Raw genomic sequence first — 26,572 nt, 5'->3', positions numbered from 1 at the left:
CAGACTCATTTCAGATGCTTTGTAAATTTTTCATGGAACTATTAGGATCCTCCACACCAAAGCAATAACTACATCAATAAAGTCAATAAGTTCTAATTTCACTGAATTTTCATATTGTATTTAGAAAATAAGAAGCATTTGACCAACTCTGAGACCTAAGTTACCAATTCTGATTTATATTATAACACAATATTTCTAAATTATTTTATCTATATTTTTGAAAATGCCATTTACACAGATTCTTACCATTTAAGTTTTAGAATCCCAAGCATCTTTTATTTATATGAGCTTCATGGTGAAGTGAAACGAGCAAGGAGGAAGACACAAAATGCAAACAATTCTTAGCTTCTTTAGACTATTGCCAATCATTTGTATGTTATAATAAGATCTCCTTAACCTTACCCTCACAGCTATTTCTCCTATGCCTTAATCTCAAGAATTTGTAACAGAAAAACAATGCTCACAAAGAGATAAATACTAAAATCAGTCTAAGATGCTTCAAAACGCAAACACGTGAGGCCACTCGTAGGGGCACAGATTCCCATTATGGGAGAATTTGCTGAATATATTAATATAATTAAAAAGATATGTGTTTCATTGCAAAAGGTCATTTGGTTACTTCTATAAGCATTAAAAAACAAAGTAATAAAAGAAAAAAAAATTAGTAGAGCTATTTAAGCCAGTTCCAAGAAAGTGGGAAGTAATTATTATCATTCCTATAGCAGCTAACATTTACTCTTTGAGCATTCTATTTTCCAGGCATCATGCTCTTAGTTATCAAAGGACATTGACCCCTTCTGAAAAATCTTCCCAATTGTTAAATGGATTTATTAGATCATTACATTTTTCTTTGATCTACTCTCCCAATTTGTGCTGATTTTGTTCCTATCAGGAACACTTTGGATTATGATCTGGCCACTTCCCTAGTGGTTCAGCAATAAAGAATCCACCTGCAATGCAGGAGATGCAGGAGAAGTCAGTTTGATCCCTGGGTCAGGAAGATCCCTTGGAGGAGGAAATGTATCCTTGCCTGGAAAATCCCATGGAGAGGAGGAGCCTGGAGGGCTAAAGTCTATGGGGTCTCAAGAGTTAGACATAGCTGAGCGACTGAACACACACACAAAGGAGAAAAATAAAAGTGATGATCATATGGAATTTGTTTTCCCATCTTAAAATAGAGATGTCTCAGGAAATACAGAAGATGGCTTTGAAGGTGATGTGACTTATCTAAGAATACCTACAGGAAACATGTATATTGATTAGTCTGATCATTGGAATAATAAATTCCTATGTTTAAGTACCAAGTTGGCACTCTGCTGTTTACTTTGTCTATGTGTATGCTTTCATTATTCCCTCCATTCTCTCACCCCCAGCCCTGGGACATGGAGCATTTGGGGCTTCATGGTGTTGAATCAGATCTAACAGTCTTTATTGCCACTTCCATCTTCTATCTACTAAAGTTGATTTCGAGAGGAATCATAATGACTATAAACTATATGACTCCAAGGGTATGATCTTCTGGAAAAGATATAACTATGGAGACAGTAAAATGATAACTGATTTCTGGGGGTTAGTGGGAAAGGTTTGAATAGTTGGAGCATGGAGGATTTTTTAGAGTAGTGAATTTATTCTGTATGATATTACAATGATAGATACAGTAGTCCAAACCACAGAATATACAACACCAAGAGTGAACTCTATGTAGACTACAGATTTTAGATGACTATGATGTGTCAAAATAGGTTTATTTATTGTAAAAAATGTACTATGGTGCAAGATATGGATAGTGAGGGAATCTTTGTGTGAGGTGGGCGGAAGGAGAAGTATATGAGCATTCTCTGTATCTTCTGTTCTATTTTACAATGACATAAAACTTCCCTGGAAAAAGTCTCTTTTTAAAAAGGGATCCAAAATTTTTTGTCCTTAAAAATGTCTAAATTAACACAGATTGTAGAAAACAAACAAAATAGACATCCTGTAAAAGGGAATCTGGCATGCACCTGTTATGCTTACTGCACTAGCAAATTTAGGTTTACTTATGTGCTTAGTCACTCAATTATGCCCAACTCTTTGTGACCCTTTGGACTATAGCCTGGTAGGCTCTTGTGTCCATGGGAGTTTTCAAGCAAGAATTCTGGAGCAGGGTTGCTATTTTCCTCCTCCAGGGTATCTTCCCAGTCCAGGGATCAAAACTGAGTCATTGTGTATCCTGCATTGCAGGTGGATTCTTTACCCACTGAGCCATCAGGGGAGTCCCACAAATTTATGTTTAAGTCTATCTAAAGGAACACAAGATCAACATCAAACTAGTTTGCTTGAATCCATAATCTATAATCTGACCTCCATTACTAAACTATATTCTTTGAATAGAACATGCCAAAACTCTGAGATCTCTCTGCCTCACCATACTGACTTTGGGTCACTAACTTTATTTGCATAGAATATCTATTGTTCATTGAATGTTCACAATTTTCATAGTCCTAGAAGAGTCCTAGATGGCTTATATTATTTAATTCTCACAATATTCTATGAAAGGAGTTTTATCTTGTTAACAAATGGTGAAATTGAGTCTGGGGAAGATTAAACTATTTGCCTAAGCTTGTGTTTCAAAGACAATATTAAATGGAGTCAAAACTTCTTTCAAAGATGCCTGATTTTTCTTTTCCAAATCTTCATTTCTATGCAAAAGGAATAAATCATATAATTGCTATGAAATTATACTTTTACATTGCCATTTTCAGTTTTTATAAATTTGTCTCAATATGAAGAAAAGAACATCATGATTTTGCTTGCACAAAACTTTCATCATGAAAATGCATGAAATGCTTTCTATATAACTGGAAGTATAGTAGTAAAAAGTAGATTTTCTATCTTCATAAAGTTTATGTTAAATCGATATATAATATAAATATTAAATATGCTTTGAACAAAAGCAGGGGTTGAAAAGAGTGTCATCTCTTTTGGATGGTGTAATCAGAAAAAGCCTGTTCCAATAGATGACATTAAAACAGCTAAGAGACGAGCATGATTCTAACCTTTTGCAGGTATAATCAGCTACTATTTAATAAAGGTTAATCATATATAAACCACTTTTACAGAAGTAAACAAGATACTCTCTGATCGCTATTCCATGCTTCAATGTTGATAATCACCTCTTTAATAGGATGTTTTATGTGGCAAAGAAAGGTTAAATTTTGTGAAGCACCAGGAAGTAATTCTTGCAAAGCACATATGCTCTTATTATAGGAGAGTCACTCATGCCTTAATCAGTGCCTATTGTATTCTATTTGACACATAGTAGCAGGTTAACTGTCTGACCATCTACAGTTTCTTCTGGCAACACAGAAGTTGTTTTACCTGAAAGAGGCAAATTGACAGTAACTGACATCTGTTAAGTTGAATTCAATAGAAGACAAGGAATAACTAATAAGTATCACTATAAAATTATTAAATGATACAAGCTAGGTTAGGGTAGTTAAGGGTGAAATAGTAAAGACATGTTAATAATCCTTGATAATATTTAGAATATTAGGAAATTGTGAATTCATAATCACAGTTTTGAGACAACAATAACATATTCAGCCATGTAGAGTATACACTGTTAAAAAGGCAGAGGAACATGACACGTATTTTAGAATGAAAATATGAAAGAATTAATATTCCTTTAAAATTATAAAAGAATAAGCTTTAGCCATTTAGACACATCACTCTGAGAAATAGCATTTCCTGGACTAGCTGGATTGCTGAGATAATGCGCTTTTTGAAGACTCGGAAGCCACAAAATCAAGATATATACTCAAATAGTTATGCTTATTTCTTATGTGCAGTATTTTGAGTTTACGTTGACCCATCAGTCAAAGCATGCTGAATAATAAGATCTCACATCTAATTTTCATTCTTATTTGATGAATCTTAGATTATCACATACTTCAAATGAAGCTACCTATTTCAATAAAAGAATGACCTAAATTTAATTTTAAGAAGGTATTTTTAAAAATGTGTGTTTAGTCTGAACATTGTAATGATCAAAATGATCTAATTCAGTAAAAACTGTAGACATATGAAAACAAATATGTAAGTAAAGAAAAACCCTTACTCTGTAAGGTCTTCTATCTTTTTTTCCACTAGAGTAGGGGGCACATTAGAAACAATGACTTGCATATCCAACTGATTGACCACAGAGACCTGAAAGACAAAAATAGAATTAATTTGGATTTTACTCATTAACATTTCTATAATCAAAAATTAACATTTTTCTTTCCTACTATGCAAAGACATAGTGGTTTTCAATTTAAGCATAAACGGTATTTCTAGCTACAAAATCTCTGTTATATACGTTGGAACAGGTTGGGAATGACAGAATAGTTGCTTACTTAGATGTTATAAAAGCCTAAGTGACTTCGACTATTGGTTTTGCATTTGTTTTCTTGACTTTTACAAAAGCATAAAACAAATGTGGTTTTGTACATTTTTAAAAACTGGGTTATTTAAGAACACTCAGGAAAATGGAAAACCACGCTTTTAGATTTTATTAATCCTAAGAGATTCTTTATTAATTGTCATTAAGAATCTGGGATATGGATAGTTAGAATAATTCATTCCATGAGATCACCAAATACAGAATCATGTCTGTATTAGCCAACTTTATGTAGATAAAGAGATATGCATATACAAACTCGGGCTTCCCTGGTGGATCACTGGTAAAGGATACAGCTATCAACGCAGGAGACACAGATCTGATCTCTGGGTCTTGAAGATCCCCTGGAGGAGGAAATGGCAACCCACTCCAGTATTCTTGTCTGGGAAATCCCACAGACAGAGAAGCCTGGTGGACTATAGTCTGCTAGATCACAGACAGTTGGCCACGACTTAGTGACTAAAACAATGACAATACATAAAAACTACAGATGGGGCCGAAATAAGCTAATTTAACATTGTTTATGAATTCATTCTTTCATGTAACATTTAAAGAGTTCCTTCTATGTTCTTATTTAGAAAAATGGAAGAAAAATAATAGCATTTATTCTCTGCTTACAATACGTGTTTTACTGTTTCGCTCAAAAGTACAGGAATTAATGGGCTTCCCAGGTAAAGAACTCGCCTACCAGCACAGGAGATTGAAGAGACATGGGTTCATTCCCTGGGTCAGGAAGATTCCTCTGGAGGAGGGCGTGGCAACTCACTCTAGTATTCTTGCCAGGAGAATCCCATGGACAGAGGAGCCCAGTGGGCTACAGTCCATAGGGTTGCAAAGAGTTGGACAGAATTGAAAGTACATCACATACGCATACACACAGGAATTGACACTGATTTAATTCTATAAATCATTGTATCAGGTAGTTTGAGTATCATTCCAGTTTTTAAATATGAAAAATTTTTAAATATCCAATTTTAAAATATGTCTCTAATAAAACAAAGAGACATTAATATCTTGGTCCCAATTAAACACAGGTTCCAGAACATGTGCTCTTTACTGTCCTGCATGTATATTATACACAAGTGTTGTTGTTCAGTCACCCAGTCGTATTTGACTCTTTGTGACCCCATGGACTGCAGCACGCCAGGCCTACCTGTCCCTCACCATCTCCCAGAGTTTGCCCAAGTTCATGTTCATTGCATTGGTGATGCTGTTCAGCCATCTCATATTCTAATGTCCTCTTCTCCCCTTCAGCCCTCGATCTTTCCAAGCATCAGGGGCTTTTCCAATGAGTTGTCAGTTTGCATCGCATGACCAAAATACTGGAGCTACAGCTTCAGCATCAGTCCTGCCAGTGAATATTCAGGGTTGATCTCCCTTAAGATTGACTAGTTTGATCTCCTTGCTGTCCAGGGAACTTTCAGGAGTCTTCTCCTGCCCCACAGTTCAAAGGCATCAATTATTTGGCATTCTGCCTTCTTTACAGTCCAACTCTCACAACCATGCATGACCACTGGGAAGACCATGGCCTTGACTATATAAACCTTTAACAGCAGAGTAATGTCTTTGCTTTTCAACATGCTATCTAGGTTTGTCATTGTTTTCCTGCCAAGAACCGTCTTTGATTTCTTGGCTGCAGTCACAGTGCAGTGATTTGGAGCCCAAGAAGAGGAAATTTGTCACTACTTCCATCTTTTCCCCTTTCTATTTGCCATGCAGTAATGGCAGTTTTTAATATTAAATTTTAAAATTAAAAATATGTGTCTAATATTATTAAAATTGTGTAAATGCATATACACCAGGACTATTAATTTAATACTCTGGATTAGGCATATTTAGCATTATATATATGAATATTATTTTGCTAAGGAATAACTTCATGTTTTGGGCTTCCCTGATAGCTCAGTTGGTAAAGAATCTACCCACAATGCAGGAGACCCTATTTGATTCCTGGGTTGGGAAGATCCACTGGAGAAGGGATAGGCTACTCCAGTATTCTTGGACTTCCCTGGTGGCTCAGTTGGTAAAGAATCCACTTGCAATGAGGGAGAACTGGGTTTGATCCTGGGGTTGGAAAGAACTCCTGGAGTAGGGAAAGGCTACCCACTCCAGTATTCTGGCCTGGAGAATTCCATAGAGTACATGGGGTCGCAAAGAATCAGACACGACCGAGAGACTTTCACTTTCAACCTCATGTTTACATATATTTTTTATATAAGCTCCAAGTTCTCTGCATATAGTTGCCCATAGATACCCTATCAGAAGTCATAAGCTCAAACTTCTTCAGGGACCAGGCAGGTAACGTAAATGAGGAAAGCAGTCAAAAGTATGAAGTAATAGGGAGAATTGGCAGTCTTGTAAATCAGAAAGCATATGACTCCTCTGAAGAACTCAGCTACTGCTCATCTCTACTGAATATTGTGATGTGGGTAAATAGGTCCAGATTTGCTGGAGTTTTCCATCTTTCAAGGAAAGAGCTAAGATATGAAATATTTACAACTACTTTGAAATCTTTGAAACCTAATAATTCATGTGTGCAGATAGACTATATTGAGCCAGGAGTCTATCTTATTACCACCTATGAGCAAGTTGCTAACACTGGCAGTTCCAACCTTGTATCTCTAACTCATTATAGGTATCTGGGATCAAATGTTTAAATTTTCCTTAAACATGTACATGAATCTTGACTATGTCCTCACACACGCACAAAATCTAAGTTCATTAAAAAAGGGGATTATCATAGTTTTTTTGTAACTCTATTTTATCTTTTTGCATCACTCCTGAATAAAAAAATAAAAAGGACTAACATTACATATTACATATAACATTTTTTTGTTATTTGTTTTGCTTTCTGTTTTAGTTTTTAGTAGTAAAAATACATGATAAAAATCCCTAGAAAAATCTGTATGAGTTTTGTGAAACTGTGTTTCCTTTATTTCTTCCTTCCCTCTCTTTCTTCTTTCCTTCCCTCTCTTTCTTCCTTCATCTCCTCCTCCCTTCCTTTTTTCTTTTGCAATATTGGGTAAGAGAATGTTAAAAAAAAAAAATAAAGATCCAAAGCAAACAGCCTGAAACAAATAGTAATCATGGATTCTTTTCTAAATAAGAGCAGATTTCTCAGCTTCTTTGGGAGTTTGATGGAACCATGTGATGAAGCTCTGACCAATGGAAGTCGGTGTAAAAGAAGAAATAAATATTCTTTAATCTATCCCTTGTGTGGACCTTCCCTTTCTTTGGCAGTATCTGTTTGAATAAAGAAGCCACAGAGTAGGATACAGACACATGATGGAAGTGAACTGAGCCACTGAATCTCAATTTGCAAGAGCTGTCAAGACCATACATACAGAGTATGTATGTCACCTGACCATACATACTCTCATTGTTGTGTCATGCAAAAACAAACCTTGTTAGTTTAAAACCACTGAAATTATGGAGTTTTCTGTTACACAGTCAGCCTATCAAAACAAACACCCCCCAGTCCAGGTTCAATGCATGATACAGGATGCTTGGGGCTGGTGTACAGGGATGAACCAAAGGGATGGGATGGGGAGGGAGGAGGGAGAGGGGTTCAAGAAGGGGAACACATGTACACCTGGGGCGGATTCATGTCAATGTATGGCAAAACCAATACAATATTGTAAAGTAATTAGCCTCTAATTAAAATGAATAAACTAAAAAAAAAAAAAAACTAAAAAAAAACACCCAGGGATTACTTACACATGGGTCTACAATTCCAGTAATTGAAACACTAGAATGTTAGTTTTATTCGGTATGGGGTATAGATAAAATTTCCCTTTGTATAAATAAGTTCTGACTTTTGAAGTTTGTTTTACAAGTAAAGTGTTGGAATGCAGTCAATTCATGTGCTGGGGACTCTATTTAGAAGCATTATTTGGCCTTGAAGTTATAAGTAACACTATCATTTATGTTTAAAAGACTGTCAGCACTTCTTTATTCAGAAGGATAAATTACTTCAAAGAGAATTTTTAATTTGTTAAACAAACTGAATTAAGATTTAAAGTCCTCTGGAATATATACATATTAAGCTTATAACTTCTCAAAAAGGTTTTTTGAAAATGATTTTGAAAACTTGATGATTTTGTACACTTAAAAAAGTCATGCATTTTTAATTTTGATAAAATAAAAAGTCAGACTTCATTTAAAAGTAACTATCTCAGACTTACCTACAAACAGTTAGTTTTAAAGTTTAAAATCTCCGTAAAGTATTGACATATACATATTATTTATGTAGAACATATATACTTTGTGCATATGAAGATGACAAGCTATTATAGTTTAAATATTGATCTTCTAAAAATTTCCATGTACCTGAATCATTGGTTTCTTCTATCATCTATAGCAAATATATTTATGTTTAAGGTTATTAGATTTTGTTTATATTCCTTTTCCAGTAGAGCCTTTATACAAATATTTTTACAAATGCACTTCAGTTTATTATAGTAAAATTTTTAAAATTCTGCTTTAAAATTGCTTCATTTAATTATTTATGCCCTAATTTTTTCTAAACAATTTTTTTATTATTTTGGGGATTGATTTTGTAATGGATTAAAATTACTAGGTACAATCAAAAGAAAAAAAGAAAAAACTATCTATGCAACACATAATTCCAAAAACAGAGATTCTGAATCTTTTGAATTATTTCTCATAAACCTCTTATAATTCTTTTTCTTTCTTCTATTCATTTCTTAAATAGTTTAGATAGTACAGTTCAATATAAACATAATGTGAGACAAACAAAAAAAAGAAGCCAGATATGTAATTTTTAATTTTCTGGTAATCACAATAGAAAGAGAAAAAATAATGAAATTAATTCAATAATACACTTAACGTAATATAATCAATATATTATCATTCCAATATGTAATCAGTCTAGAAAAAGTGAAAATGTTAGTGGGTCATTCCTGACCGACTCTTGTGACCCCATGGACTGTATCCTTCAGGCTCCTCTGTCCATGGAATTCTTCAGGCCAGAATACTGGATTTGGTTGCCATTCCCTCTTCCATGTGATCTTTCTGACTCAGGGTTGGAACCCATGTCTCCTGCATGGCAGGTAGATTCTTTATCATCTGAGCCACCAGGGAAGCTAAAAAACTTATTAAAGAGAATTTTTCCATGATTTTCATACTAAGTCTTTGAAGTTGAGTGTGTATTTTACACAGTATGTCTAAATGCAACCTAACCACATTTCAAATGCTCAGAAGGCACATATAGCAAAGAATTAACACAATGAACAGCAAAATTCTAGAGGTTCACAAAGTTTCTTGCTTGGTCTGGTCACTGTTTCTTCCTAACTCGTCTCTGGTGCAATCTCAATTTTCTTGAAAAAGAAGAGGTATCTTAAGTACTTCTTTTTTTTTGCTTTCAAATGATTGTGTATGTTGTCTGCAAACTCAAGTAAAACTCAAGTGGTAGTTTCTTCAAGATTAGTTTCAATGTAAAACCTAAAATCATGTTCAGTTACACTAAAATAACTCTATCTGTCTTGCACGTTTAATGGACCTTTTGCCTACGAATTTTTTAAAACATCTTGCATTGGTCATTTGGATAATATTGGTTCACTGAATATCACCGGTTTTTCAAATGCTGACACATTACATTACACAACACCAAGAAAAAAATCACATTCTTTAATATTACCACTGATCTCATTAGAAAAATCTCTCAGTAATGGCAAGCTGTCAAGCTCACAGTGGTGAACACATGCTTTCCAATATACTAATTTGTACTTGAAGGCTTGAATGTCATCATTAACAACAAATACTGTCAGTTGTTTTCCTTGAATTGACAGTCTCACCTCATTTATTTTTGTGTAAATGCCCATCAAAAATTCAAGTCTGAAAAACCATATTTTATCTCTAAGTTATTTTTTTTCAAATAAAAAGCTACTCAAAAAGCAGCTAATTCAACTTGCATAGAGATTTTCTCTGAGACAGCCATGAAACTTTCATACACATCAGAAGTGCTTTATACCTATTTCTTATTTTATTACAGAAAATATTGCAAAGTTTTTAGTCAAGAGTTGATATTTGTTAAAAGTAACAAGTTTTACCACTTCAATAAGGGCATTCTTAGTTGAAACTGGCTTTTTTTTTTTTTTTCCTGTTTATATATGGCTATAAAGGATACAATGGGAGCAGCAGGGCAAATGCAACATGGTAAAAAGGCAAATCATGTCCTATTATCTCTATGGATGGAGTTTTGATCTCATGGACCCTGAAATGCTTTGGGGGACCCTCAGGTTTTCATGGTGGAGAAGCAAATGGCAACCCACTCCAGTATCCTTGTCTGGAGAATCCCATGGACAGAGGATCCTGGCAGACAAAAGTCCATAGTGCCACAAAGAGTCAGACATGACTGAAGTGACTGAACATGCATACAGGTTTTCATAGACTGCCTGTGAGAACTGCTAACGTACACTGCAAGAGATGGGCCATTCATTCACTGAACACATAGGACTTTAGTATTCAATCTATGACAGGAATTATTCTAGGTGCTTGAGATACATTAGGGATTAAATTAAATTAATTTCTTAAAATGTCCTTATAGAGCTCTTCTGAGGAAGAAACACTAATATGATAAGCCCATTATATATATATATAAAGAAAGCAATAACGAAGTATACAGTGATGCAGTATGTTGCAGTATTAACTAGGATGATGTGAGTATGCTGCACTGTGAAGTACAGATATTTAGAGGAGATAAGGGAGCTACTCCTGAACAATGCAAGGAAAGAACATTGTAGGTAGAGAAAGTGAAATTCGCTCAGTTGTGTCTGACTCTTTGTGACCCCATGGACTATACAGTCCATAGAATTCTTTAGTTCAGAATACTGGAGTGGGTAGACTTTTCCTTCTCCAGGGGATCTTCCCAACCCAGGGATCGAACCCAGGTCTCCCGCATTGCAGGCTGATTCTTTACCAGCTGAGCCACAAGGGAAGCCCATTGTAAATTCTCTAAATTGAGAGCATTTTTGACTATTGGAGGAATAGCAAACTGGCCAATATTATTAGTTTGAAGGAGTTACAGGGAAAAGAGTAGAAAATGGATCATTGGAGGTCAGATTACCAAGGGCCTCATAGTCTTCTATAATCTAAGAATTTCTCTGAAAGAATCAAGCTGATATTAGAAAGTTCTGAGCAGATAGATAACAGGACTGGATTACATTTTAAGATATCACTACTTGCTATATTAAAGCCAGACTTTAGCGGATCAAGAAAGAAAGCATACGAGCAAGTTAGTGAGTTTGTGCAATGATGCAAGTGAGTCATGATGCCTGATCAAACAAACTATAACAGTAGAAGTATTGAAAAATGTGAAGATAACACACATATGTAGTATATGCATGTTACAGTGTATATATATATACATATATACAACAATATTTACTCAGGAATTAAATGTGTGGTTAAGTAGAGAAAGTAATTAAGAGACTAAGGAAAATACATGGACAGAGGAGCCTGGTGGGATACAGGTCTGTGGGGTCACAAAGAGTTGGACATGACCAAGGACACTCACATACACACACACACACACACACACACACACACACACACAAGGAATTCAAAGTTCATTTGGTCATAGAGCAAAAATTGTGAAGACTATAGGTGGAAGAGATGTGATGAGGAAAAGGAGATTAGCAAACATCAAATAAGTCTTTAGTAGACATTCAAGTATAATTCTGCATGTACATTTTGATACATGAATTTGCTACTCAAGAATGAGCTTCAGGGTAAAGATATAAATTTGAAATTTTTTAATATATATAGATGATCTTTTAATGTTATGGGACTGAATGAGTTTAGTGAGTCATAGAGTGAAGATAGAAAAGATAATTAATGTCTGAGCCCTAAGAAACATTGACTAAAAGGTCAGGAGAAGAAAATGACAGCAAAAAGACTGAGAAGAACTGAACAGTGCGGGAAGAGATAAAGAAGAGGGAATGGTGGCCTGGAAGCCTAGTAAAAGTAATAATCAACCAAAGGTAATTAATGATTCAAATAAGATGGAAATTCAGATTACCAGTGCTTTTAATTAGTGAAAGTCATTGATGATGTTGGCATAAGCAGTTTTGGATGAGTGTTGGGAGAGAAATTTTGATTTAAAAGTTGTTTACGAGAGGGCTTCCCTAATGGCTCATCAGTAAAGAATCTGCCTACAATGCAGGAGGTTACAGATTTGATCCCTGGGTTGGGAAGATTCCCTGGAGAAGGAAATGATGGTCAAAGAGTGGGTGGTTTGAAATGGAGGATATAGAAGGAGTGTCATAAGTGGCAATGACAAAAAATAACTCAGGTTTTAAGTGGTTGCAATAGGATGACAAGTAAAGCCATTGGAGGAAAGGCATTCAAGGAATTGCGAGTTCAGGATATTGGAAGAATCCTCTCTGTGTATGATGAAATTGTCAAAATGTAGGAGGACTGTTGGAGAAAGTAATAGTAACTCGGGAGCCAAACTCATTGAGATACATTGGGGATTGACCAAGGCTTTGGAGTTCCAGCAATGAAATAAGGCAGTTAGTGAGAGTCAGATGATGAAAATCAAGGCTGATTCTTAGGAAGGAAGGAGGGCTTAGAAGCAGTGATGTTGTCCACTGAGGATCCTACTCTGCCAGCAGGTAGTATGAAGACTGACCAAAACAGACAAAAAAACAAAAGCTTCTGCTTGAGAAGGCAGTAGCAAAAGTAGTCTCCTTAGGGGAGAATCAGATTTGCACTAAGCAAGAAAGTTTTATCAAAGTTAAAAACTGCAACTTCATTCACTCTTACTAAATTTTTTCAATGATTTCCCATAAGTTTTAGGGGAAAAGTTCCAATATTTTCAATATGGTCTACACCTTATATACTTCCATCTCCAGCCCTGTCTCATTCACTTTCCCTCCCTCACTCTGCCAAACTGAGTAAATATCTGTCAGTTGTTGAGAACTGTCACAATTTCCCTTCCTTCTTGGTTCTGGCGCTTGCTGTTTTATTTGCATAAGTCATTTCTTTCCATGTCTTCCTTCTCTTTTCTGAAAGGATTTCAGATTTTATCATAAATGCATTATGACCTGATATGAAGAGTTGACTCATTGGAAAAGACTCTGATGCTGGGAAAGACTAAGAGGAGAAGGGAGAGACAGAGGATGAGATAGTTAGATGGCATCATTCACTCAATGGGCATGAATTTGTGCAAACTCTGGGAGATGGTGAAGGACAAGGAAGCCTGGTTTGCTGCAGTCCATGTGGTCGTAAAGAGTCAGACATGACTTAGCAACTGAACAACAACATATTTTGCTAGGAAGATTTCCTTGTATAAATATTGTGATTTACAAATATATCACATTAAGATTATTTTGAATTGAATTTTTCTAAATATGTTTTGGATAATTTTAGAGGTATATCTTAAATTTCCATACTATAGTTTATAGAGTCCAAATAAGAAACCCACAAACTTAACATTGCTTATGTACATATCATATAGATAACTTATATAATTATATTCATTCTTACAATATTTTAATTATACTTAGTGTAGTAGCCTTATTATTCAGCCTTAACAGGAAAAGAAATGATAATATGACTTTATATAAGGTTCACAGGTCTTACTTTGATTTAAAAAAATCTAGGCCAACCTTAATACTTTGTAAATCGAAAGCTTTTTAGCTTACATTGGTCTTTGTTATAAATGAGAATGTTCTGGCCTTCATATCCATCATAATCATGGTGATTGGTCTTCACCATTATCTAAGAAGGAAAATATTTGATTTATGTTGCATCTGAGTGAGTGAAAGTTGCTCAGTTGTGTCTAACCCATTGCGATCCCATGGACGGTAGTCCATGGAATTCACCAGACCTGAATACTGGAGTGGGTAGCCTTTCCCTTCTCCAGTGGATCTTCCCAACCCAGGAGTGGAATCAGGGTTTACTGCATTGCAGGTGGATTCTTTACCAACTGAGTTATTGCATCTATTTGATGTTTAATCTTGTCTTGATAATTAAATGAGAACAGTGGAAATTGAAGATTTAATAAAGTATAAACAGCAAAAGAAAAATTATACTGGATTCAGTCTTTATGTGACAAATATTTCCAGTCACAATGATATTTATAATTTTTACTTGTTTTATCAGGAAAAAAGTCTAAATAACCTATACTTCTAAAGTAGCAATTCTATAGGATAGATGCTTTGGTGTTGAGTATTTTGAATAAATGTCAATGTCAGACTGTCGTTGGTAATAACCTACAACTGAGCTTCTGTACAGCGTAAGAAACAGAATAGAAAAGTGATTATTGGCTGAAACCAAATATATTGATAGCTTAGTCAAGGGTCACCAATGTCATCAATGAGGAGTTTGGTAAAAGAAGGAGATCACTTCTGCTGGAACATAAATTCGCTATAATACATTTTTTTCCTTAATTACAAAAGATCTAAAAGTAATTTAAATAGTAATGAAAGTTTCATACATTTTAATTTATACAACACAACTCTGTGAAGCATTTTAAAATTATAAGTAGCTCCAGCCAACTTTATATTAAAAATGAGATCTGCAGACCAAACAGAAAACCAGTGCTTAAGACAATGCTGTCACAGTCATATTCAAAAACAATATGATTAATTTCTGAAATGTCAAAAAAATAAACCACCATAAAGCTCTAATTTTTTAATATTCTAAACTATACATAGTAACAACCTGGATGAAAGTTAATCACACTGATGTTTTAGAAAACCTATTTCCAGTATTTAAAAGTTCTAGGTATTAAAACATTAACCGCTGACTCGTACTGCACATACCCCCTTTATCTGAAGTTTTATCTACTCACCAGAACATCTGCTTTGCCACTTAGTCCCTTCCCATAGTTGTCAGTTGCGATGACTTGAAACTTAAAGTACGACCGCCTCATGTTATGGAAGAGCATAGCCGTTTTGATAAGCCCTGTGTATGTTTCCACCACGAATCCTTCCTTTCCTTCTTTAATTGGTGGTATTATGAGTCTGTATGCCATGGCACTATAATTGCCAGTATCTTTATCAGTCGCCTAGGAAGGAAAAAGCATAGGTTATAAATGAGCTGGAAAGTTCTTTTTTAAAAGAGCTTATTTCTGGTTGCAAGACTGCTATTTCTTGGGTAACAATAACACAATAAAGTCCTCCTAAAGTTATATTTTTCTACGTACCATTATATAGATGTATAGACTTTGTATACATAGGGTTTAACAACTGTTATGAGAAGGATAATGACTACTGAACTGTAAATACACGGGACAGAGACACTAACTCAGTCCCACTGATGAACCAAGTGTTTTGATTGGCATGTTTAATGGGATCACCACTGGGCTGAGATCCAAACTGGTTTAAGGATGGGACTGTTTACCAAACCATTGTCTTGTGTAGTAGGCATAGCATGTAATTGTGTTTTTGATCTATTTCCTAAAAGGAAAAAAAAAAATTAAAATTATGCACTAAAATATTTCAGATGACACCAGGACAGTATTTAGGGCTTTTATAAGTCTAGAGTTATATAAAGATATCCTGATTAGTAAACGCCATATCATAAGAGAGTATTAGAATACTAATGCAGCTTATTTTTTTCATCAGCTTGTATCCTGATTAACCAGATTTGTCCCTGGTTGTAGGTACTTATGACCTACATGTTAAGGTTTCTTCAAACTTAGAAATTAAAAAGAAATAGTTGCTTAGAATATATATATATATATATATATATATATATATATTTGAAAAATAAAGCTGGGAGCATAGTAATATTAGCCTGGCTCTTTGTTTCTACTTCAGGGAAATTTTTCAGACTGCCAATTTGTCACAGTAAAACATCTGAAAGAGGAATGGTGGATATGATAGTTTCAGTGAATTTATACAAGGCTATATAACTTTATTTGTGACACTAGATATGTAACCTTTAAATTTTAATTATAATTATTATTATCTGATTATTCTTATTTTTAAATATTATTGTTAAATATCAGATATCAAGCATTTATGATTCATCATTACAATGCTAAGAATTCTATAAAAATAATTTTGTTTAACAAAAATAAAACTCTCCAAGGAATATATTATTCTAGTACTTATATTAGTGTTGTCCAACAGAACTTTTGGCAATAATGGAAATGCTCTAAATGTCCTCTGTCCAATGCAGTAGTCACAAGTCACTGAACACTTGAAATAAGGCTAATGTGACTAAGGAAGTAAAATGTGAATTTTGTATTAAATTTGAAAAGCCAAAGGCTACAAAGTAAGTGGCAAAGTTTGGCTACAAATAATTACAATAATAGAAAATGTGTATTGAGATTCAGCACAAAATTCAAAAGTTTGAATCTCTAACTTTAAATTCTATATATGTGCTTAACAATTTAAAACATGTCAGGATAACTCTGTTAGACAATGAAACTTGAAGTAAAAAAATCCATATACTTTCCTTTGGGATAAAATACTTCTTGAAATTCAAAAGTTAAAAATCTCAATTTTATAATAGGACAAGCTCTATCAGTTCATCTTTTTAAATGCCCTGTATGTTTTACATAATGACAGAGCTTCATTTCTGTATTAGAGGAATAGGAATTAGATTCCAACATAGGTTACATTATCACTATACAAAGAAAAAAAGAAAAAAATTATCAAAGTGTTTATTTTAAAGCTTTAAACCCAAGGTTTTATTCACTTAACAAAGTATAGAGTAAGAAATAAAAAGCACATTCCCAATTAAAATTGAAATGAGTTTGGATTAAGTAATCAAAGATATTTCTTTCATATACTAGGAGCAAATTTAAGATATACTGAATCACTCAAAAATATGGTTGAATATTATTCTTTCACTTATGATTAACATGAGTACTTTCTTTGAAATAATCTTTTTACCATTAATGAAACTTTACTGAAGTATAAGAAACTGGCATAAAACATATACAAATCATAAATATACAGTTCAATAAAAAATTGCAGAATATACACATCCAATGAGCCAGCACCTACATCAAAAACTAAAACATTACCAGCATCCCAGAATGTTCATCATATCCTTCCAGCCATACTCTGTTCCCCAGAGAAATCATTACCCTGATTATCAACACCATTGATCAGTTATGCTTATTTGTTAAATGTTATATTAATGGGATCATAATTTATGGTCTATTTTTGTCTAACTTCTCCTCAGCTTTTTATTGTAAGATTCCACACCTTAATATTTTAAAAAAAACTCTGTAACACAGTAGAAAAGAAAAGGCAGTTACAGCAAAATCATTTTGATTGCTTTGATTGCTTTGTATATTGAGTTTCTTTGCACTCTTCTTACTGATTACTTCCAATTCAGTAAACATGTAATTTTGGTTTGCTGTATTCCTAATTTACTAAATTATTATAGTGACATATTTTGCCTTAACAGATTAAGGTGTTTTTAAACATAACTTTCCTGAAACGAATAATCATTTAATGCAAAAGTTTGGGTAACTCAGAAGTATCTTTTAAGCATAACTTTCCCTCATACATGAGGAGCAAATTACCAAAAGTGAGATACAGAATTTAAAAAAAATATAAATTCATGTTTACTGGACAATTTTTTTAAATTAAATGAAAGATTTCTTAAATTCTACAAAAGTGTAAAACAGATTATTTTCTATAATCTCATAAATTCAGTTCATTTCAGTTCAGTCGCTCTGTTATGTCTGACTCTTTGTGACCCCATGGACTGCAACACACCAGGCTTCCTTGTCTGTCATCAACTCCAGGAGCTTGTTCAAACTCATGTCCATTGAGACAGTGATGCCATCCAACCATCTCATCCTCTGTTGTCCCCTTCTCCTTCTGCCTTCAGTCTTTACCAGCATCAGGGTCTTTTCCAATGAGTCAGTTCTTCACATTAGGTGGCCAAAGTATTGGAGTTTCAGCTTTAGCATCGGTTGGTTCTTCCAATGAATATTCAGGACTGATTTCCTTTAGGGTTGACTGGTTGGATCTCCTTGCAGTCCAAGGGATTCTCAAGAGTTTTCTCCAACATCACAGTTCAAGAGCATCAATTCTTAAGTGCTCAGCTTTCTTTATAGTCCAACTCTCACATCCATACCTGACTACTGGAAAAACCATAGCTCTGACTAGATGGACATTTGTTGGCAAAGTAATGTCTCTGCTTTTTAATATGCTGTCTAATCAAACTGATCACATGGACCACAGCCTTATGTAACTCAATGAAACTATGAGCCATGCCATATAGGGCCATCCGAGATGGACAGGTCATGGTGGCGAGTTCTGACAAAACATGGTCCACTGGAGAAAGAAATGGCAAACCACTTCAATATTTTTGCTTTGAGAACCCCATGAACAGTATGAAAAGTCAAAAAAAAATAAAAAGGATATAATTCCATAATGACCCATTTTTTTTCCTTCTACTCTTACACTGTCCTTCTCTCCTTCCCCCTCCCCACTGGTAAACACTGGATTGTTCTCTATATCTGTGAGTCTGCTTATTTGGTATGTTTTAGTTTTTTTCAACTATATAAAACTACTGTCATATATATGCTATTTGTAATGGCTCCACTTAAAATTTCCAATTTTTTTAATAGATTTGCTCCTTTTTGGAATCTGAAGATCTCATTTCAGAATACAGTTATGAGGAGAGTTGCCGGGATCATTAGCATTCTTTCAAATCTCTCCCCTCTCTCTCACATTCAGTTGAAACTAGCAAGTTAAAATATGAATGATAAAAATTCCATAGGTACTCTACTATGACCAATTTAAAAGATTTTCAAGTTTAACTTTGTCTATTTAATTTTCAACAAACACATGGTTTTAGATCAAAACTTATATACAGTTGACCTTTGCACAACATGGATTTGAACTACAGAGGGTTCAGTTAAAGCCAGTGACTGAGGCTGGGTCAGACTTAGATTAGCAACCAGTAAAGTGGCTGACTTTATTTTTCTGGGCTCCAAAATCACTGCAGATGGTGACTGCAGCCATGAAATCAAAAGACTCTTACTTCTTGGAAGGAAAGTTATGACCAACCTAGACAGCATAAAAAGCAGAGACATTACTTTGTCAACAAAGGTCCATCTAGTCAAGGCTATGGTTTTTTCAGTGGTCATGTATGGATGTGAGAGTTGGACTATAAAGAAAGCTGAGCACCGAAGAAATTATGCTTTCAAACTGTGGTGTTGGAGAAGACTCTTGAAAGTCCCTTGGACTGTAAGGAGATCAAACCAGTCCATCCTAAAGGAGACCAGTCTTGAGTGTTCATTAGAGGGACTGATGTTCAAGCTGAAACTCCAATATTTTGGCCACCTTATGTGAAGAGCTGACTCGTTTGAAAAGACCCTGATGCTGGGAAGGATTAAAGGCAGGAGGAGAAGGGGACAAGAGGATGAGATGGTTGGATGGCATCACCGACTCAATGGACATGGGATTGGGTGGACTCTGGGAGTTGGTGATGGACAGGGAGGCCGCAAAGAGTCAGAAACAATAGAGCAACTGAACTGAACTGAACTGAAAGGGCCATTTAAAACACAAGGTCTATTTACATTACTTATATAATGTCATGTTATTGTTGCTTTAGTGAGCTAACATTTATTGACCAATTATGATTGTCCAGGGGCTGTGTAAATACTTTTCATACATAATTTCATGTCATCTTTTCTACTGAGCAAGTTTTATTGCTATTAATTTTTAGGTGCAGAGATGGAGGCTCAGAGAGATCAGTGGTTGGCTCACAATCATAAAGATGTGTGCTAGTTGCTCAGTCATGTTCAACTCTTTGCGAACCCATGGACTGTAGCCCACCAGGCTCCTCCATCCATGGGATTTTCCAGGCAAGAATACTGGAGTGTGTTGCCATTTCCTTCTCCAGGGTATCTTCCTGACCCAGGGATAGAACCCAGGTATCTCACATTGCAGACTCTTTACTGTCTGAGCCACCAGGGAAGCCCCCTCACATCATAAAGATAGTTGATAGCAAAGCTGAGTAGATCTTATGCTAAAACCTATATTATGATCATTGCATTCAATATGTCAGACTAAGTATATGAACTAAAATTCCAATGAAAACAACACTGAAACCTAGATAATAAGGAAAGGAGTACGTCAGGCTATCTATTGTCACCCTGCTTATTTAACTTATATGCAGAGTACATCATGAGAAATGCTGGGCTGGATGAAGCACAGGCTGAAATCAAGATTGCTGGGAGAATATCACTAACCTCAGATATGCAGGTGACACCACCTTTATGGCAGAAAGTGAAGAAGTACTAAGGCGCCTCTTGAAAGTGAAAGAGGAGAGTGAAAAAGTTGGCATAAAACTCAACATTTAGAAAACTAAGATCTTAGCATCTGGTCCATAGATGGGGAAAAAGTGGAAATTGTGACAGACTTTATTTTACGGGGCTCCAAAATCACTGCAGATGGTGACTGCAGCCATGAAATTAAAAGATATTTGCTCCTTGGAAGAAAAGTTATGACCATCTTAGACAGCCCGTTAGAAAGCAGAGACATTACTTTGCCAACAAATGTTCGTCTAGTCAAGGCTTTGGTTTTTCCAGTGGTCGTGTATGGATGTGAGAGCTGGACTATAAAGAAAGTTGAGCACCAAAGAATTGATGCCTTTGAACTGTGGTGTTGGAGAAGACTCTTGAGAATCCCTTGGACTGCAAGGAGATCAAACCATTCAACCCTAAAGGAAATCAGTCTTGAATATTCATTGGAAGTGCTGATGCTAAAGCTGAAACTCCAATACTTTGGCCACCTGATGTGAAGAACTGACTCACTGGAAAAGACCCTGATGCTGGGGAAGATTGAAGGCAGGAGCAGAAGGGGACGACAGAGGATGAGATGGCTGTATGGCATCACTGACTCAATGAACATGAGTTTGCGTAAACTCTGGGAGTTGGTGATGGACAGGGAGGCCTGGCGTACTGCAGTCCATGGGGTTGCGAAGAGTTGGACACAGCTGAATGACTGAACTGACTGACTGAACTAAAAAGATCTTAATAATTTTTCCTAAACATATCAAGGAGATAGGAAGAAAATAAGTATGAAGGTTAAAAACTAAATGAAAATAAGAATCTGGAAAGTTTAGTACTGATAGTAATTTCACTTACAGGGTTTCTGTTGATCCAAGTGAACTTAAAATTTAATTTATGAGGTCTTGAGTGGCTCAGAGAATAGGAGACAAGATCAAGGCCCACTCACAAGTGTGAGTCTAATAAAACTCCACTCTGAGAAATGCTAAGTTCTCATTTTAAAGGTGAATGAGAAATCCATCTCCCCTGTCCAGCCACCACTGCCACTGCCACCGAAAACTAATAAGAAAACTGCCCGGTTAAACCTTGATATTGAATTCAGTGGAGAAAAAACAGAAAGCAAAGAAAGCCAAATTTTATTGAGACTCAATCTATAACCAACACAAGCCTTCATCAGAATTTGCAACCTTTATTCACACACAACTGATTTCCTCAAATCAAGGATAAATCATGTTATCAATTTGTAAATTCAGTGGTCCTGAACTCTACCTGAATAAATAGAACCACAACTGTGAATTTGATTTTTAATGATAACAGCCTTGCTTTCTCACAGATGCAACCACTTTTTTTTTAAAAAGTTATCTACAATCTATGACTCTAACAAATAAACTCCAAGAAAGATGAAAAGTTAGAGTCAGATAATTCTCAAAATGAACAGGAAACCAAGTATCATAAAAGGAGAGTCCACTGAGATAGAAAATCAAAGTCATACCCACAAAGGTTTTAGATTATCTGAATTAGGAAAACAGTATAATGTATGTTCAATATGTTTCATTAAATAATAGAGATTTTTTAAAATATAAATAAAATGAGATCAGTTGAATGTAAGTAAAATGTATCTTCTAGAAGTAAAGAAATAAAAACTGAAATAAAAACTCATAGATGAAATTTTTAGAAGCTTATGCATATTGCACAGGAGTATTCAGTTCAGTTCAGATCAGTTCAGTCACTCAGTCGTGTCCGACTCTCTGCAACCCCATGAATCACAGCATGCCAGACCTCCCTGTCCATCACAAACTCTCAGAGTTCACTCAAACTCATGTCCATCGAGTCGGTGATGCCATCTAGCCATCTCATTCTCTGTCATCCCCGTCTCCTCCCGCCCCCAACCTTTCCCAGCATCAGAGTCTTTTCCAGTGAGTCAACTCGTCGCATGAGGTGGCCAAAGTATTGGAGTTTCAGCTTTATCTTCAGTCCTTCCAATGAACATCAAGGATTGATCTCCTTTAGAATGGACTGGTTGGATCTCCTTGCAGTCTAAGGGACTCTCAAGAGTCTTCTCCAGCACCACAGTTCAAAAGCATCAATTCTTCAGCAATCACCTTTCTTCACAGTCCAACTCTCACATCCATATGTGACAATTGGAAAAGCCATAGCCTTGACTAGACGGACCTTTGTTGGCAAAGTAATGTCTCTGCTTTTTAATATACTATCTAGGTTGGTCATAACTTTCCTTCCAAGGAGTAAGCGTCTTTTAATTTCGTGGCTGCAATCAGCATCTGCAGTAATTTTGGAGCCCCCCAAAATAAAGTCTGACACTGTTTCCACTGTTTCCCCACCTATTTCCCATGAAGTGATGGGACCAGATGCCATGATCTTCGTTTTCTGAATGTTGAGCTTCAAGCCAACCTTTTCACTCTCCTCTTTCACTTTCCTCAAGAGGCTTTTGAGTTCCTCTTCACTTTCTGCCATAAGGGTAGTGTCATCTGCATATCTGAGGTTATTGATATTTCTCCCAGCAATCTTGATTCCAGCTTGTGCTTCTTCCAGCCCAGCGTTCCTCATGATGTACTCTGCATATAAGTTAAATGAGCAAGGTGACAATATACAGCCTTGACGTACTCCTTTTCCTATTTGGAAATTGTCTGTTGTTCCATGTACAGTTCTAACTGTTGCTTCCTGACCTGCATACAGGTTTCTCAAGAGGCAGGTCAGGTGGTCTGGGATTCCCATCTCTTTCAGAATTTTCCACAGTTTATTGTGATCCACACAGACAAAGGCTTTGGCAAAGTCAATAAAGCAGAAATAGATATTTTTATGGAAATCTCTTGCTTTCTCCATGATCCAGCAGATGTTGGCAATTTGATCTCTGGTGCCTCTGCCTTTTCTAAAACCTGCTTGAACATCTGGGAGTTCTCGGTTCACATACTGCTGAAGCCTGGCTTGAAGAATTTTGAGCATGACTTTACTAGCGTGTGAGATGAGTGCAATTGTGCGGTAGTTTGAGCATTTTTTGGCATTGCTTTTCTTTGGGATTGAAATGAAGACTGACCTTTTCCAGTCCTGTGGCCACTGCTGAGTTTTCCAAATTTGCTGGCATATTGAGTGCAGCACTTTCACAGCATCATCTTTCAAGATTTGAAGTAGCTCAACTGGAATTCCATCACCTCCACTAGCTTTGTTCGTAGTGATGCTTTCTAAGGCCCACTTGACTTCACATTCCAAAATGTCTGGCTCTAGGTCAGTGATCACGTTATCGTGACTATCTTGGTTGTGAAGATCTTTTTTGTACAGTTCTTCTGTGTATTCTTGCCACCTCTTCTTAATATCTTCTGCTTCTGTTAGGTCCATACCATTTCTGTCCTTTATCGAGCCCATCTTTTGCATGAAATGTTCCCTTGGAACCTCTAATTTTCTTGAAGAGATCTCTTGTTTTTCCTATTCTGTTGTTTTCCTCTATTTCTTTGCATTGATCTCTGAGGAAAGTTTTCTTCTCTCTCCTTGCTATTCTTTGGAACTCTGCATTCAGATGCTTATATCTTTCCTTTTCTCCTTTGCTTTTCACTTCTCTTCTTTTCATAGCTATTTGTAAGGCCTCCTCAGACAGCCATTTCGCTCTTTTGCATTTCTTTTCCATAGGGATGGTCTTGGTCCCTGTCTCTTGTACAATGTCACAAACCTCCGTCCAGAGTTCATCAGGCACTCTATCAATCAGATCTAGTCCCTTAAATCTATTTCTCACTTCCACTGTATAATCATAAGGGATTTGATTGAGGTCATATCTGAATGGTCTAGTGGTTTTCCCTACTTTCTTCAATTTAAGTCTGAATTTCACAATAAGGAGTTCATGATCTGAGCCACAGTCAGCTCCTGGTCTTGTTTTTGCTAACTGTATACAGCTTCTCCATCTTTGGTTGCAAAGAATATAATCAATCTGATTTCGGTGTTGACCATCTGGTGATGTCCATGTGTAGAGTCTTCTCTTGTGTTGTTGGAAGAGGGTGTTTGCTATGAGCAGTGCGTTCTCTTGGCAAAACTCTATTAGCCTTTGCCCTGCTTCATTCCGTGCTCCAAGGCCAAATTTGCCTGTTACTCCAGGTGTTTCTTGACTGCCTACTTTTGCATTCCAGTCCCCTATGATGAAAACGACATCTTTTTTGGGTGTTAGTTCTAAAAGGTCTTGTAGGTCTTCATAGAACCGTTCAACTTCGGCTTCTTCAGCATTACTGGTTGGGGCATAGGCTTGGATTACTGTAATATTGAATGGTTTGCCTTGGAAACGAACAGAAATCATTCTGTCATTTTTAAGATTGCATCCAAGAACTACATTTCGGACTCTTTTGTTGACCATGATGGCTACTCCATTTCTTCTAAGGGATTCCTGCCCACAGTAGTAAATATAATGGTCATCTGAGTTAAATTCACCCATTCCAGTCCATTTTAGTTCACTGATTCCTAGAATGTCTATGTTCACTCTTGCCATCTCCTGTTTGACCACTTCCAATTTGCCTTGATTCATGGACCTAAGATTCCAGGTTCCTATGCAATATTGCTCTTTACAGCACCAGACCTTGCTTCTATCACCAGTCACATCCACAACTGGGTATTGGTTTTAGTGTACTGAAGAACAGAGCAAAAATTAGGTTTCATACATTCTAGAGGACTAAGAACCAGATTGGAAGGAAATATTTTGCCTAAGATATTGTTAGTGAACTCAAGTATAAATAGAGTAAAATAGCCAAGAGGTATTTTTTAATAAATAAATTATTAGGAATATAATCTGCATTGTTTCCATAAAAACTGGAAAACATTAATAGAAATAGTCTATGAAAGGGAAAAAAATCCTAAATCTATTCCATCATTTTTTTAGATTGTAATAAGGGGGCATCTAACAAATTTGGCTAAACTAACATCTAAAAGTTAAATCTGATCTATTGTGAAAATTCTAAATTAATCAAATTTACTAAAGAATCAATGCCACTTTATTTATTCCATCAGATCCTTTATAATAAAAAGCTTATATTGGCTTCCTGACACAGCCATTATTATCTGGAAGAGGTGACACTGGAAGGTTTGATTCAATGACTTTCGTGAGTTTCTCTTTATGAGCAAATTCAGGAAAGTTATGCCCTAGAGCTGTTTTTAAAAATGAAAGTCAGAAATGAATATAATAACTATACTTGCTGTAATTATATTTTTAAATGAAAACTAGGACACAGAAAACCACTTAGGCATTTCTAAGACCTCATCTGGAAAGTTTAATGCACACAGGTGGCCAACATTAAGAGAAAATCACCAAATAATTGCTTCTATCATACAGAGGAGTAGGTGAACACATTAATTTTCTCACAGCCTAAATAACTGTTCCCCTCTGTTGACTAAATGAATACTATGGGTGCAGAAGTATTAGTGGAATAATTAGTGATGTCCAAAGAACTTCCAAAGCCCATTAAAGTCCATTGATGCTAACTTTAACTTTTGCTTCTCAATTAGACCCTATTTTGACATTTAACATTGAAGGCTTACTCTCCCTGAAATTAGAGTGTAAATATTTTAGGTTGTTGGGGTAAAAATACTCAAATCTCACATTTGCCACCAACAAATGTCAGCATGTCAGGCTTTGTTTGCCAGGGACAAAAAGAACAGAGCTTTGACTTAGACGAGTTTAACTTGGCTTTTCTATTTTTAGGAACTATAAAGAAACCTTCACTTTAAAGCCCTTAAAGGCTATATGCCCAACATATACTAAATATAAACAAGGAAAATGTCAGATAAATTGATCTATTTAGAAGGCTATTTAAGACCTCTGTAAAAACAACAGCAAAAAAGAGATGAAAAAATTTTTTTAAGATTTTAAATAAGAAAGATTAGTATTTGATTTTTTTTTATAATGTCAAAAAAAGGACCACAGTCCGATA

General features: G+C 35.6%; 1 protein-coding gene across 16 annotated transcripts in view; it reads right to left on the bottom strand.

Moving 5' to 3' along the window:
• PCDH15 (protocadherin related 15) overlaps nucleotides 1–26,572 on the bottom strand; it is an 870,688-nt gene that overhangs the window by 47,866 nt on the left and 796,250 nt on the right. For all 16 annotated transcript variants that reach the window (XM_088842500.1, XM_088842496.1, XM_088842498.1 and 13 more), the window contains 2 exons: nucleotides 15,237–15,452; nucleotides 4,097–4,185 (listed from right to left, as the gene is read on the bottom strand). In XM_088842500.1, coding sequence (XP_088698626.1) covers nucleotides 4,097–4,185; nucleotides 15,237–15,452 — 305 coding nt within the window. The remainder of the gene's footprint in view (nucleotides 1–4,096; nucleotides 4,186–15,236; nucleotides 15,453–26,572) is intronic.

This window comes from Moschus berezovskii, chromosome 12 (assembly GCF_049115385.1).
Source record: "Moschus berezovskii isolate FMDL1 chromosome 12, NW_MosBer_1.0, whole genome shotgun sequence".
In the NCBI taxonomy this organism is placed as follows: domain Eukaryota; kingdom Metazoa; phylum Chordata; class Mammalia; order Artiodactyla; family Moschidae; genus Moschus; species Moschus berezovskii.
This window is presented reverse-complemented; position numbering and strand designations above follow the sequence as displayed.